The 16,608-nt window shown below is 35.1% G+C and overlaps 1 protein-coding gene across 4 annotated transcripts in view; it reads right to left on the bottom strand.

Annotated features, from left to right (window-relative positions):
* LRBA (LPS responsive beige-like anchor protein) overlaps positions 1-16,608 on the bottom strand; it is a 736,795-nt gene that overhangs the window by 422,270 nt on the left and 297,917 nt on the right. For all 4 annotated transcript variants that reach the window (XM_081811769.1, XM_081811768.1, XM_081811770.1 and 1 more), the window contains one exon: positions 9,364-9,472. In XM_081811769.1, the coding sequence (XP_081667895.1) occupies positions 9,364-9,472 (109 nt within the window). The remainder of the gene's footprint in view (positions 1-9,363; positions 9,473-16,608) is intronic.

Below are 16,608 nucleotides of genomic sequence, written 5' to 3'. Positions count from 1 at the left end.
AATGAGATACCACCTCACACCAGTCAGAATGGATAAAATTAACAAGTCAGGAAATGACAGATGTTGGCAAGGATGCAGAGAAAGGGGAACCCTCCTACACTGTGGGTGGGAATGCAAGCTGGTGCAGCCACTCTGGAAAACAGTGTGGAGGTTCCTCAAAAGTTGAAAATAGAGCTACCCTATGACCCAGCAATTGCACTACTGGGTATTTACCCCAAACATACAAATGTAGTGATCTGAAGGGGCACATGCACCTCAATGTTTATAGCAGCAATGTCCACAATAGCAAATTATGAAAAGAGCCTAGATGTCCATCGATAGGTGAATGGATAAAGATGATGTGGTATAGATATACAATGGAATATTATGCAGCCATCAAAAAAAAAATGAAATCTTGCCATTTGCAACAACGTGGATGAACTAGAGGGTATTATGCTAAGTGAAATAAGTCAATCAGAGAAAGATAAGTATCATATGATCTCAATGATTCGAGGATTTTGAGAAACAAGACAGAGGATCATAGGGGAAGGGAGGGAAAAATGAAACAAGATGAAACCAGAGAGGGAGACAAACCATAAGAGACTCTTAATCTCAGGAAACAAACTGAGGGCTGCTGGAGGGGAGGGCGGTGGGAGAGATAGGGTGGCTGGGTGATGGACACTGGGGAGGATATGTGCTAAGGTGAGTGCTGTGAATTGTGTAAGACTGATGAATCACAGACCTGTACCCCTGAAACAAATAATACATTATATGTTAATAAAAAAATTTGTGATAATTGCACAATTCTGAATACACTAAAAGCCAAGGAAATGTACATTAAGATGGATATACTGTATGGTATGTGAATTATATGTCATTAAATTTTTTTACATTATGTTGTAAAGACCTTTTTACTTTTCTGTACGATTTGGTTGATCCAAATTAAAAAAAAACCTAAAGGCACCTAACAACTAATTATAATTTACAGTCCTTGAAGGGATCTTTATCAGGACAAGTAGCTGATAATGACATTTTTGCACTAAGAGGCAAATCTGACTATAGACTAGATATTAGAGATATTAGTAAATTATTACTTCTTTTTACAAATGATAATGATGTAATTACATAGGGAAGTAGTCTCATGCTTTAGAAATTTATACTGAAGTATTAAGTGGTCAGTTGTCACAAAGTCTGCAATTTGCTTTAAAACACTTCGATAAAAAAACAAGCATATGTGGCAAAATGTTATAATTGTTAAATCTAAATGATGAGTGTTCATTAATCTTTTACTTTTATAATATTTAAATTTTCATAATGATAAGTAAAAACACCCAACAAAACAAAACAAAAAAAGCATTAGCTTAATCACTGTGATGATCAATAAGGAAAAAAAAAAAAGGATGAAACACAAAAAAATCATTTGAAATAAGCCCTAACAAATAACACTGTAATATGATACAAAGAAAGCTTCACTGACCAAAAAACAAATGATTTTGGAAAAACTGCCTAAAGTATTTGCACAAAATTAAATTAGAGTCTTATACAATACAAAGAAAAATATCTCAGATATTTTAAAACTTAAAACTGAGATCTATATCCAAATCCTAGCTTTACCACATATTAGCTGTATGACCCAGAACAAATCACTTAACCTCTCTGTTTCAGGTTTCCTTATCTGCAAAAGTTGGATGATGATAATAACAGTATTTACCTCAAAAGACTATTATAAGGATTTATTTTATCCTTGGTATGGGCATAAATATGTGATACCATAGAACTGTTTATTAATTTTTAAAATCTTTAAAGTACTTAAACTGGCAAAAAAAAAAAAAGTTCACCATTTTATTGAAAAATAGTTTGTTCACTAATGTGAAAATATATTTAAATCGTTCATCTAAAAAATGTATAGACTGCTATATTAAGAATTAATCAGGTCATTTCATGGTCTTATTTTCATAAAAACATCTGTTTTTATTACTTCAAATAAGCTACCTGGCCACTAATTTGCAGTTTCACTGAAGCTAAGTGAGCGAGTTCTACTGTACGGTACATGAAACTCAAAGGAACATCAGCCAAAAAGACATTAAGAAATTCTTATTGAAGTGCATTTTAACTTCCATACCTGCCTAAAAATTAAATTGTTATGTGACAATCTTGATTACAAGTTTTACAGATATGTCATGAGTTTAAATAAACTACTTCGATAGACAAATTTTTTAACAAAAATGTTGTTGTAAACTGTACACCCAATACATATACCATATTTACAAAGAGGGTCCAATGTTTCTCACAACATAATTTAATAAACATTCCTTTTATAGCTGTAAGATTAAAAAAGAAAGTTAAGATGTACACCTAATCAATGATGTCATGACACTTAAGGAACATCTACATAAATCAAAAACAAAAGATGTCAAGGATATCCCACTCCAATGATAATCATGCAATGAACTAAAGAGATGTGCATTTCAGATCTACACTGTCACCAATCCCCTGATAATAAATGAAACAAGTCAGCTATTTTACAACCACAAATGGTACATTAAATACATGACAACATCTCTTTTTTGCAGGAGGAACTAACTAGCAGTAGATAAAGTTCAGATATATCATTAAAGACTGCATAGCATGAATTCAAGGCTGCATATAGATAACCTTTACAATATAAGCTGTCTAGGAAAAAATATGCATCATGCAGAGTATTTTTTCAGATTTCAGAGCAATATAGTTAGAAATATATTAAACATGAGCATGCCTCAATTAATTGGGGTTTTTTTTGATATAAACAAAGGGAATTATTTTTCTGTGAAAATAAAAGACTAGTATATAAAACATGTTTGGTCTCTTAAACGTGAATCTCATATGGAACAGTTGAACAAATATATTTTCTCTATTAAAAATTTAAGTAACAATAAAATTTGTTCAGAAATATTTGTTTTTATTTTGGTATTTTATTATCATGCTTTGTAATATTACTATACAATATTGCAAATCTCATAGCAAGATGATAAAGATTAAAATGAAAAACTGTACTAGATAAAGCATAAAATTAAACAGCTCAGAATAAAGCTGCTGTGTTTGACAAAGATTAAATCCTATTTACACATTCTATAGAAATCTAATAAAATGTGAGCCAAATACCTAGATTTCAGAGTAAGAGATAAACTGCCTAGATCTGGATTCTAGTTGTAACTCTGTGTTTTTATGCTGTTTTCTCATTCATAAAATGAGATATAACAGTTCTACCTCAGGGCTTTACTGTAAAGATTAAATTAGTTAAAACCTACAAAGCACCCATAAAGGTCCTCACACAACATAAGGACTCATGCATTATGAGCTAGTGTTGTCACCATCATCCCTCATTCGAACTGTGCACATGCACACGTGCACACACACACTCTCTTGGTCCACTCACTTTAATCTCTTGCATAACACAGTGTTTTAGAAGTATTTTTCCTCTCGTCAATTCCCTGTTTTCTTCTTCCTCATTCTCTCTCATTCATACACATAAAAACACATATAACACCACTACCATCATAACTAAAAAATTTTTAAAGGAATGAATTAAAAGAATGAACTACAATCTCAACCAAGAGTCACAAAGTAACTTCTCCATAATTACTTAGAAAGGACACTAAGGAATAAGTTCCAGGTTAGAATGGTAGGCTGAAATGGCAATTAAAAACTTTTTTTCTTCCTTCAATTCCTAAAAAAATTAGCAAACAAAAAATTTTTTGAACAAAAAAAAATTAATAAAAAATAACCAAGCAACAAAAGGAACATAACATAAAGCACCAAACATTAAATAATTGGTTGCCATGAAGAAAATAAAGATACTAGAACTAGGGCTAAGGGTGCAGCAAAGTTTAGTTCTTAACCATGTCCCATGTGCCCAAAGCAATACTATTAAGTTGACAAAATTCTGAGAAATTTTCTTAACACCTTCATATATGGAGAGAAACAAACTGGGCACATATTGTTATTCTTTGCATCTTCTAATTGAAGATGCTAGAAAAACCTACAGAGCAAAAACTGATGAAGCAAGGAAGCAAAAATATAGGCCTAATTTCTCAGGACAGAAGTAGACTCGAGATTATTTTCTGAAATGACGAATAATGATTCAAAACCTAAGCACATTTTTCCTTTATGACAATTGTCCATAGCTTCTAATAAGATGGAACAAACATGGCAGAAGATACCTAAAACCTTCCAAAGGAAAGCAAAACTTAGGTGTGCTAAGAAAGCCTCCTCACCTATTTCAAAGATCTCTCTCCCTCTCTTCATGATAAGCTGCACAATATTGGGCAAATATCAAATTACAAACATCAAACTGTAGTTCAGAAAGGGAAAAAAATAGCTTTACATACAGTGGAGAGAAGGGAAGAAGTGATTAAGATATTCTGTTTGTCTAAACAAAACAGACTATCTGGGCAGAACATTCTAAGAATGAACAAGATGAAAAGTAAAAGCATGGTAGCAATGCAAAAATATATCACCAATCAATGAATACATTAAAAACGACCTAATAGGGGTGCCTGGGTGGCTCAGTCGGTTAAGCGTCTGCCTTCGGCTCAGATCATGATCTCAGGGTCCTGGGATCAAGCCCCACGTGAGGCTCCTTGATCAGCAGAGAGTCTGCTTCTCCCTCTGCCTCTTACCCCTGCTCATGCCTGTTCACTCCCTCTCTCTAATAAATAAATAAAATCTTTTAAAAAAAATAAATAAAATAAAAATGACCTAATAATAAAATTTTTATATAAAACTGAAAGATTCTATACAAATGACAATGAATCCTAAGAGAATGTGACAAAAAAAAAATACCCCAAGATTATCTTCTTCTAATGAACAACCTAACAAAAATATAACTCAAACACACAAAAAAATAAGATAAAGAGAGAAGTTGAAGACCTAAATAAAGAACAAAACATAATCATTAGAGATGAATAAATTACAAAGATTGGGCATTACAAACAAAATGAAACACTAAAAATTTAATTACTGATGGCTAGAGATCAAAGAAAGCACAAAAAGAAATAACTGATAGATACAAAAGACAAAAAGGCATATCTGACATAGATTGTGTTGCTAACTAAAGAAAAAGAAAATAAAATTGAAAAAATATTTCAGGAGTACCTGGGTGGCTCAGTCAGTTAAGTGTCTGCCTTCGGCTCAGGTCATGATCTTGGGGGTCCTGGGATTAAGCCCCACATCAGATTCCCTGCTCAATGGGGAGTCCGCTCCTCCCTCTCTCTGTGCCTCTCCCCCCCAACTCATGTTCTCTCTTGCTAGCTCCGCTCTCTCTCTAATAAGTAAATTTTTAAAAATCTTTAAAAAAAGAAAAAATATTTCAAAATATAATTTCAAGAACTGAAGGAAAAATGTGAATTTGCAGATAATAACAAAAGACCATGTTCCAGGAAAATGTGATAAATGATGTTCAATATTGAGCTATACTGCTGTTACAGAGATGAACTTCATGGGCAAATAAAGAAATCTCAGACACAATAGAAGCAAATAGTCGACTGAGGGCTAATATCAGACTGGCCTCAAACTTCTCTGAAAGAACATTTGAAGCCAGAAGACAAAGAAGGAATGTCTACAAAATTCTAAAGGAATGCAAGTGTTAGCCAAGAATATTAAACTCATCAGGATGTCATTCAAATATAAAGACAGAAGGCAAATGTTCTTAAACATGAAAAAACTTTCATTGTACAGCACACATGAACCCTTGTGTGGGAAAAAATGATGAAACCTAAGCCAATTAAGAATTGAGTCTAAAGAAGGAGCCTAGGGCCGCCTGGGTGGCTCAAGTTGGTTAAGCGTCTGCCTTCAGCTCAGGTCATGATCCCAGAGTCCTGGGATCAAGCCCCACATCGGGGTCTCTGCTCAGTGGGAGCCTGGTTCTCCCTCTGCCTGCCGCTCCCCCTGCTTGTATTCTCTCTCTCTGTCAAATAAATAAATAAAATCTTTAATAAAAATAAAGAAGGAACCTAGAATTAATAAACTATGACTAATAAAAGGGGGGTAATGAATCCATTTAAATATTTTCAATCACTCAAGTACTATCAGTGATTGTAAAACATGAATGTTATATATTTAGACAATATGAAAATTAAAGTATAACTTTAAAAATTGGGAAGTGAAGAGAAAAAAATGAAAAAAAAAAATAAGATGACTAATGTCCTCAGCCTTCATAACAGGTTACAAATTGAAATATGCAATTTAAAATACAATGACATGAATAAAGCTCTTATTTAAAAAAATAAGCCACTGACCACGTAATTTTATCATAATTTACTAACCTCCTATTCTTTGAGAAAATACTGGTTTTTGTTTTGTTTTGTCACAGAGACTTTTACTTCTGTTTTTCCTCAGTTTTACCTGTTAGGAGTTTACATACAATGCTGCAATGAAGAGCCTTCTTTGTATATCCTTATATACTAGTACTTTTTATTTCCAAAAAATATACTGACAGAATAGGAATATTGAGTAAATGAGTATTTGTGTGTATCTATATAATTATCAAAATACATATGGCCCAACACTTAAAATGTACATTTCCACTAAAAATATAAAAAAATACCACTGCCCATCTCCTCTATCTTCTTCAGGAGTACATCACTCTATTTACTTATCATTCTACTTTATCCCAATCTGAGAATAGAGAAGTGAAAGATCATGATTTCTGAAATCTGCATTTCCTTGAATATTTGTGTTTTTGATTATCATTTTATATCTTACTGCTTACTTACATTCTTCAGTGAAATTCCTATTCAAATCCTCTGAATATATGTCTTTGGGTTTTTTGATCCTTTCACAAAAATTATTAATATAGTGAACATATTAATTTATCAGTCTTTCAGATTCTATTATGTCTTCACATTTGTTGATATCTTTCCTCAGCTTAATGTTATGTGTAGTAACAGCTATTTACTTTTATAGTTTCTAATAGAAGTGCCTGTCTTGGTTAGAAATTTCCCTCATATGCCTTAGTTCCACTTTTATAGTTTTCTAAATATTTTCCTAAAATATATACTATGTCATCTTTCATCCCTTTTTCCTTATTCCATAGGGAAGATTTTTTTTGGATATGCTGTCTTTTATAGTATTAATTAGTACTGTATATCTGGAAAGGCAAGTACATCTTCAATATTCTTTTTTCATAAATCTTAGGGCTATATAAAAGCATTTATTTTCCCATTTTATCTGGATATTTGGATATCTGAATATATAATTTGTAAGTATTTAATATTTGGACATTTTTAAAGGGATACTTAAGTGTCAAATTACTCCACTGTTTTTTTTAATGAATGGTATATACTAATGGATATTGCACTGAATTTATTTATGTGAGAAAAACTGACATTTTTATGACATTAAAATTACCTCATTTTGACTATAAAGGGTATTATGGAGAAAACTGAGAAAACATGAGTAAGGTCTGTAGATTAAATAATAACCAATGTAATATTAGTTATAACCAATGTTAATTTTCTGATTTAATAACTGTGTAGAATATACAGGACTGTACAGAATTAAAACACAGAACAGGCATAGGAAATTTTCACTGAAGAAATTAAAAAGAGAAGATCGCTATGACTTCAGCTTGCTCTCAAATTCAGAAAAACATAAAAAGAGGGAGAAAAGTAAATATAATAAAACTAAGAATCACAGAATCTAGGAGAAGGGTAAACAAGAATTCTTGTGTTACTCTTAACAACCTTTCTATAAGTATCAATTTATTTCTGATTGATTCTGTCTGTCCCCCCTCTCATACATACACACACAGAGCAACATATACAATCCAGCACAGAATGACTTTCCAGTAGCTTATATTTTGTTTTGTATTAAGCTTTATATAGTTTTGTTCCAAACAGTATCCGTGCATTCTTATAGAATTTGACCCAAAATAGTATTTTTGTCTTAACTGTAAACAGACTGTATTACTGATTTCCATTCTTAGTGACTACTGCTTGCTAGTCATCAAACAAACGATATTATTTTTTTGCATATTTATCTTATATCCAATAATTTTACCGAAGTCCCTATTAATTCTGGTAGAAAAATGTTCAAGAATTTCTTAGATTTTCCTACCCCATAGCATTAGAAATCTAAAATTATTATTTCTTCTTTTCTAGCATTTACATTAACTATATTCACCTTTACAAAAACATCAAAAAATGTTATATAACGGTGATAGTAGGGATCACTCTTCTTTTTTTAAGAAAAATGGCTTTCACCATTTAAAATGTTCAGTAAAGTCTTTATCATATTCAAACTATTACATACATTAGGCTGGTTGCTAAAATTTATCATATGCTTCTTTCTACATTTATTGATACCTTCACATGATTTTTCTATTTTTAATTTGTTGATATAATTTATTTTGTAGGTAAGTATCTTAACATTAAACCATCTCTGGATTCCATGAGTAAATTCTAAGTGGACACACTATATAATTCTTTCATTGTATTGTTAAATTGTTGGTCAAGTTTTAGTTAGAATTTTGTACCCATATTCTTAAATGAAATTGGTCCTCTAGAGTTTACTTTTCCAGTATCTTTTTCATGTTGTGACAGCTATATAAAATGTCCTGGGAGTGCATCTTTTTTAATGCACTGGAAGAATATCAGCAACATTTGAATTATCTGCTTTTAACATTTTCTAAAGAACCCAGATGGTACTTTTAAATTTTTTTTTCTAATTCTTAGCAAATGTTCTTGTCAAATTTTCTACTTCACTTCAGTTGTGAATATTGATAATTTATATACCCACAGCACCATTAATTTCCTCTGAATTCATATTCGTTACACATGTTCATACACAACTGCCAAGATAGGCAAGTGGTCCCATGATGGGTCTGTCACTTGTTCTCCCTGTGAGGACTCAAAAAGAAAGCTGTGTGCTCCCTCATTTCCTCAGCTACAAATATTAGCATGGTCTCATACCTCAAAGGAAAAAAGACTTCATGCCTCTGTGTTTCAGCTTCTCCCTAGAACCTGTAAGATCTTGTCTCTACAAAGCAATTTCCATTTCTGCTTGGTTGTCATTTCTGGTTAATTAGCTCTGCCTTTCCCAGAGAGGGCAGAAGTCCTTCACTAACTCACATTATAGCAAAACTACCAGAGCCAAACCCACTTACATGGTTAAGATCAGGTCAACCAAACACAGAAGCTGCCATGGAGCAACTTGTAGATAAAATGGAGTTGAGAAGAGAGGGCTACAGAGACCTGTACTATCGTCCCAGAATCCCCCATGACTCTCAAAAATTCATATTTAATTTTGTGATGATATATATTTGCTGAGACCATTTTACCTATGCAGTTTCCCACAATTACCATTAAAAATGGCAATTTCCTCACATCTACCACATGTTTAACCTACCTCAAATTCTGCATGTCTGTGAATATCCTCTGCTCGTTGCCTGCTCAGGATAAATTCAGCTTCATTTGCTACTCTTACTAGATGATCCTTCATTGTTTGGCTAAGCAACCTGTAAAGAGATGAATACTGTCAAATAAATAAATGTACACACACACAATATATATAATTAATCAATGCTCAAAGCCAATGTATCTTGTTATTTGGGGCAGGAAAGGATGTTTACTCCATCTTACCCAATGAAGTGCCATTATGTCACACTAAATAATTAAAGGATATAATAGCAAAAAATTATCCTCCTGGCAAGAGCAGATTAGCTTTTATCCAACTAGCTATCCAAGGAAAACAACTAAAACTGCTGGATTAAATTTGTGTTTTAATCTTTTTTAAGGTACTGGAGAGTTTACAAGGCAGCCACGATTTAAGGAGCTAAGATCCTAGAGAAGAAAGCACACAGATGACATTCAGCATGACTTTTTCATTGAACCATTTACTTTTTACAGGTGGAAATAGAGAAGCTAAACAGAGAGCTTTACAGAGCTAGGGAGACAAAAATTGAATGTTATAAGCTGTCAAGGTAGAGGGATCCTAGATTACCCAGGCTTACAAAAGGAACCCAAGTATACCCTAAGAAAGAGTATAGACCAGTCCTCAAAGACACTAAAACAGACTCTCAAACAACATTATAGTGATCTTCACTTAGATTATGAGGAAGCCAAAAAGCTAAACAAAAATTTCAAAATCTCACAAGGTAAGGAGAAAAGAAATAGACATACCAACACAGGAAAACTATATTCCAGGCAAACTGGAAACAGCAAACTCTCACAAAAATTTTAAAAAACTCCAGCCTTGAATCACCTCAGTCCTAAATTAACATAATCAGCACCTAGACTAACTGGTAGTCAGAAATCAAAAGGAAATCCCTAGAGGAAGATCTCATCACCTAGAGACTTACATTTACCCCTGTAATTTTAAATATAATTTCCAACAGTCAATCACCAATTAATAGGAATAAAAAGAAACAACAATAAAAGAATGAAAACCAAATAGAAGACAACTCAGACAATCGAGATAGTGAAGTTTCATATCTGAACACTGAAATAAATGTAGTTATGGTTCAGGACAACAGATTCTAAGAAAAAGAATTCCAGTAGAGATTGGAAACTGTTAAACCACTGAACAAAACAAATATGAAATTAAGAATAGATTTACCAGCTTATTAAACTCATAAAGAAGAACTTAACTGAAAAATAGGTCAATGACAACTAAACAGAACCATGGTAAGAAAAATGATGAAAACCTGACCAAATAACAGACATATGGAAGATGGTAAAAAGGTCTAACAGGTGTGTATCAAGAGTAAGGAAAAAAGACAAATAATTCGAAAAGAGCAATAATTGAAGAGATAATGGGAAATATTTTTTGAAAATTGAGGGAAAAAGCCATTGAGCCATACGTTGAAGTGCTACAAACTCCACGCAGGATCAAAGAATACCACACCTAGTCATGTCATAATAAAACTGTCAAAGGAAAAAAATCTTAGCCAGAGGGAGGGAGAAAGTGGAAGAGGTAAGGGCACTTACATGCTTTCAAAAGAGCAAGAATAAGACTGATGGAAGCCATGTAAGAATGCAATGACCCCTATCAAGTGCTAAACAAAAAGAGCAGCTAATTAAGAATTCTATGCCCCCAAAACACCTTTTAAAGATAAAAGTGAAAGTATCCAAAATATAACACTATGAAGAGTCTTTTTTCCAAACTCCCTCAACTGCCTAGAAGCACAGTCTCCCAAAACAATTCATCTGTTGCAAGTCCGCTCCACTGAAGTTTCACAATCAGGAAAGAATGACTCCTATTACCTAGAGACTTAGCAGTCAGCACCTGGATAGGAAATTGTCTAAAGGGACACTGTCACAAAACTATCTTATCTCCCATATATTCTCCTAAGGGTTCATTTATCTTTCCTTAAAGTCATTTGTTTTCCCCTAAGTGCCCTCACCTATTAAGATAGTATAAAGCCTCAAAATTTAACCTCTTTCTTGAGTCACATTTTTCTATGAATTCTCTTAAACATCCATCAATTTTATTTTTTTTTTAAAGATTTTATTTATTCATTTGACAGACAGCGAGAGAGGGAACACAAGCAGGGGGAGTGGGAGAGGGAGAAGTAGCCTCCCTTCTGAGCAGGGAGCCCAATACAGGGCTCGATCCCAAGACCCTGAGATCATGACCTGAGCCAAAGGCAGATGCTTAACGACTGAGCCACCCAGGCCACCCCAAACATGCATGAATTTTAAAAAATGTCTTTTCTCTTGCCAGTCTCTCTTTTGTCAATTTGATGCACTGGCCCCCAAAGAAAGAAAATAAGAGGATAGAGGAAAAATTTTTCACCTTAGGCAAAAGCAAAATAAGCACATTTAACGACAAACAAAACAGAGAAATTGTCAATAGACAAACCACATTAAAGGGAGTTTTTCAGGGGCGCCTGGGTGGCTCAGTCAGTTAAGCACCTGCTTCGGCTCAGGTCATGATCCCACGGTCCTGGGATCAAGCTCCGCATTGGGCTCCCTGATCAGCGGGGAGTCTGCCTCTCCCTCTACTCCTCCCTCCTGCTCATGATCTCTCTCTCTCTCACTCTCTTCAAATTATTTTTTTTTAAAAGGGAAGTTTTTCAGACAAGTAAAATAGTATCAGATTGATTTAACACAAGGAGGTAGAAAATAAAAGAAAAAGTCAACATGGGTAATCTAAAAGAATACTGAATGTTTGTAACCATTATAATAATGACTTCTAAAATTCAAAAATATCATAATGTTAAAATATATAATAGCAATCAAAGCAAAAGAAATTAGTGTTGTAATGTTCTTTCACGTCCATGAACTGGTGAAAGAACCAATTTATTTAAGATGTTATCAACTCTAATATTCATGTTTCAATCCCGAGGCAACCACAAAAGGTATCTAAAATAATGTATAACCAATACACCAATAGAAAAAAAAAAACAACTGAATAACAAAAATCATTTAGCTTAAATGAAAGAAAAAAAAAGAAACATACAAAACATGGAACTAAAAAGGACACAGATAACAAGAAGTTAAGTTTTAACCTAAATACATCAGAAATATATAGAAAGCAAACAAATTTAATGATACAATTACCATCACGTACATTTTTTTTTAAGTATGTGCTGTTTAAACATAACACAGTTTCAATATAAGGTTGCATAAATGTTGAAAGTCATTTTTCAAAAAGATAAACAATTTAAAAAATAGTGAAAGAAGACTACTGTACCTTTATTAATGTAAGAAAAAGTTGGCTTTAAGAAACAAAATTAGAGATAAAGAAATAAGTACTTCAAATGATAAGGTGAATGAGTCAGAAAGATAGAAATTCAAAATTTTGAGACTCCACATTTTTATGTTCCTAAGAATATGACTTACAACTAGGTGTAGAAGATATAAAGCTATAGCATATTTTAACAGTGTGATTACAAACCTGATGAAATGAACACATATATCACATTTCACCCACTAAGTGAAAAATAAATATGCTTATCATGAAAACATGGATCATATACAAAACAGGCAAAATGTGGGGTCAAAAAGAAATCTATAATAAATTTCAAAGGAAGAAATCATACTCAGTACATTCTCTGACACAACAGAACTAAACTAAAAAAAAAAAAAATTCTGCACAAAGAAACTCTAGGATGGCCTCCAATTTTCCAAATTTCTGGTATCCTCAGCCTTATGTAATCGTCTCCCTGAAATTGTGGATAGGAGCTATGGCATGCCTCTAAGCAATAAAACATGCCAAAATTGAAGAAATATCATTTCCATCATTACATTAAATAAGATTCAAACTTCCATCTTACTAGCAGTCTCCCTCTATTCAATCTCAACCCTGATGGCTTAGCTAAAGAAACCTGGCATGTTATGAGCTGCCCTATGGAGAAGTCCACGTGGCAAGAAGCAGAGTACAGCCTTCAGACAACCACCAGGAAGGAACTGAGACTCAATCCCATCAACTCACAAAAAATTAAATCTTGCCAACAACCAGATGAAATTGGAAGCAAATACTTCCTCAGTCAAACATCAAATGACCCACAAACACCTTACCTACAGCCTTATAAGAGACCCTGAAGGAGAGGGGCCAGACAAGCCATGCCCTGAATCCTAACCAACAGAGACTATGAGATAATAGATGCATGTTTCTTTAAGGCCAGATTTTGGAAATATTGTTGACACAGTAATAACACTTGTGCCCAATCAGGAGCAAGATGGCGGAGGAGTAGGAGACCTGGATTTCATCTGGTCCCAGGAATTCAGCTGGATAGGGATCAAACCATTCTGAACACCTACAAACTCAACAGGAGATCAAAGAAAAGAACAGCAAAAATTCTCTGAACAGAAAAGCGACTACTTTCTGGAAGGTAGGACATGCGGAGAAATGAATCCAAGGCGATATTCGGGAGGATAAATGGCGGGGGAGGGGGCGCCCCCCGCTGCTTCTGGCAAATGATAGAGCAGCGGAGCACAAAATCGGAACTTTTAAAAGTCTGCTCCGCTGAGGGACGTCGCTCCAGTGGCTAAGCAGGGGGTGGAACCCTCGCGCGACAGTGTGGTCTCAGGACCTCGGGGTCACAGAGAGACTGGGGGTGCCTGAGTGCGGCAGAGCTCCCAGATATCGGAGCGGAGAAGCTGGCTGCAGAGGCAGAGCCGAGGAACAGGCTGTCAGCTCAGGGTTGCCATAAACCCTGATCCCGGGCACAGTTGGGCCACTGCTCCTCCAGCAGGGACCCAACAAGCGGCAGGTCCAGGGAGAATCCCCTTCCTCCCCCAGTGGGAGCACCGCAGGAGCACACCGCAGGGATCTGCTGGGTTTGGAGACTCCACACAGAGTTGGGTGCCAGAGATAGAAACGCTCGGTCACAGGCCGGGTGAGCACAGAGTGCGGCCGGAGACCGGGGAGACAAGAGTGACTGACTGCTTTTCTCTGGGGGCTCACTGAGGAGTGGGGCCCCGAGTTCTCGGCTCCTCCGGGGCAGAGACTGGGAGGCCACCGTTATCACTCTCATCCTCCGAAGCTGCACGGAAAGCTTGCAGGGAACAAAAGCTCCCGAGAGCAAACCCCAGCGGATTATTTAGCCAAGAGGGGCAAGGGCGGGGCAATTCCGCCTCGGGCAAAGACATTTGGGAACCACAGCAACAGGCCCCTCCCCCAGAAGATCAGCGAGAACAGCCAGCCAAGACCAAGTTTATGGATCAATGAGAACGGCAGAACTCCAGAGCTCGGGGAATACAGCACATAGAATCCATGGCTTTTTTACCATGATCCTTAAGTCTTTCAAAGTTAATTTTTTTTTTAACTTTTTTTTTTTTTTGAATTTTTCTTTTTCCCTTTTTCAACCAACATCTTATCAATCCTTTTTAAAAAACGTTTTTATTTCTCATTTTTAGAGTCATATTCTATCCCTTCATAGCAGTTACCCTTATTTTTGGCATATATATATATAAGTTGTTCTCTCTTTAAAATTTTGAGATACAGTTTCTTCTAACAGATCAAAATATACCCTAAATCTCTAGTGTATAGCTTTGGTTCTAGTCTCCTGCCTGAACACATTCTCTCACTTTTTTTTCTCTCTTTTTTTTTAAATCCTCTTCTTTCTTTTTTCAAGCAACTTCTTATCAATTCCTTTTATACATTTTTTTATAATTTATATCTTTACACTCATATTCCATCCCTTCATCGTATCAACCCTTATTTTTGTACATATATAAGTTTTTCTTTCGTTAAAATTTTGGGAGACACTTTCTTCTAACAGAAGAAAATACACCCAAAATCTAGGGTGTGGCACTGATCTATGCACCAGCCTGATCATATTGGTCATATTCTGTTTTTGTTTTGTTTTGTTCTGTTTTTGTTTGTTTTTATCTTTTTCTTTTTTTTTTTTTTCTTTCTTTCCCTTTCTTTACCCCTGGCTTCAGGTCTTTTCTGATTTGTTTAGTGTATGTTTTCTGGGGACGTTGTTACCCTGTTAGCATTTTGTTCTCTCATTCATCTATTCTCCTCTGGACAAAATGACAAGATGGAAAAAATCACCTCAACAGAAAGAACAAGAGGTAGTACTGACTGCCAGGGACCTACTCAATACGGACATTAGTACGATGTCGGACCTAGAGTTCAGAATCATGATTTTAAAGATACTAGCTGGGCTTGAAAAAAGCATGGAAGTTATTAGAGAAACACTTTCTGGAGAAATAAAAGAACTAAAATCTAACCAAGTCGAAATCAAAAAGGCTATTAAAGAGGTGCAATCAAAAATGGGGGCACTAACTGCTAGGATAAATGGGGCAGAAGAGAGAATCAATGATACAGAAGAGCAAATGATGGAAAACAAAGAAGCTGAGAAAAAGAGAGATAATCAACTACTGGATCACAAGGGCAGAATGTGAGAGATAAGCAATACCATAAGACGAAACAACATTAGAATAACTGAGATCCCAGAAGAAGAAGAAAGAGAGAGAGGGGCAGAAGGTCTATTGGAGCAAATTATGGCAGAGAACGTCCCTAATTTGAGGAAGGAAACACACATCAAAAGAGAGGCACAGAGAACCCCCCTCAAAATCAATAAAAATAGGACAACACCCCAGCATCTAATAGTAAAACTTACGAGTCTCAGAGACAAAGAGAAAATCCTGAAAGCAGCTCGGGAAAAGAGATCTGTAACCTACAATGATAGAAACATTAGATTGGCAACAGACCTATCCACAGAGACGTGGCAGGCCAGAAACGACGGGCATGATATATTCAGAGCACTAAACAAGAAAAATATGCAGCCAAGAATACTATATCCAGCTAGGCTATCACTGAAAATAGAAAGAGAGATAAAAATCTTCCAGGACAAACAAAAACTAAAGGAATTTGCAAACACGAAACCAGCCCTACAAGAAATATTGAAAGGGGCCCTCTAAGCAAAGAGAGAGCCTAAAAGCAACACAGACCAGAAAGGAACACAGACAATATACAGTAACAGTCACCTCACAGGCAATACAATGGCACTAAATTCATATCTTTCAATAGTTACCCTGAATGGAAATGGGCTAAATGCCCCAATCAAAAGACACAGCATATCAGATTGGATTAAAAAAGAAGACCCATCGATATGCTGTCTGCAAGAGACTCACTTTAGACCCAAAGACACCCCCAGATTGAAAGTGAGGGGGGGAAACCATTTACCATGCTAAT

This window comes from Leptonychotes weddellii, chromosome 2 (genome assembly GCF_054177405.1).
Source record: "Leptonychotes weddellii isolate Sample4059 chromosome 2, ASM5417740v2, whole genome shotgun sequence".
NCBI lineage: Eukaryota > Metazoa > Chordata > Mammalia > Carnivora > Phocidae > Leptonychotes > Leptonychotes weddellii.
This window is presented reverse-complemented; position numbering and strand designations above follow the sequence as displayed.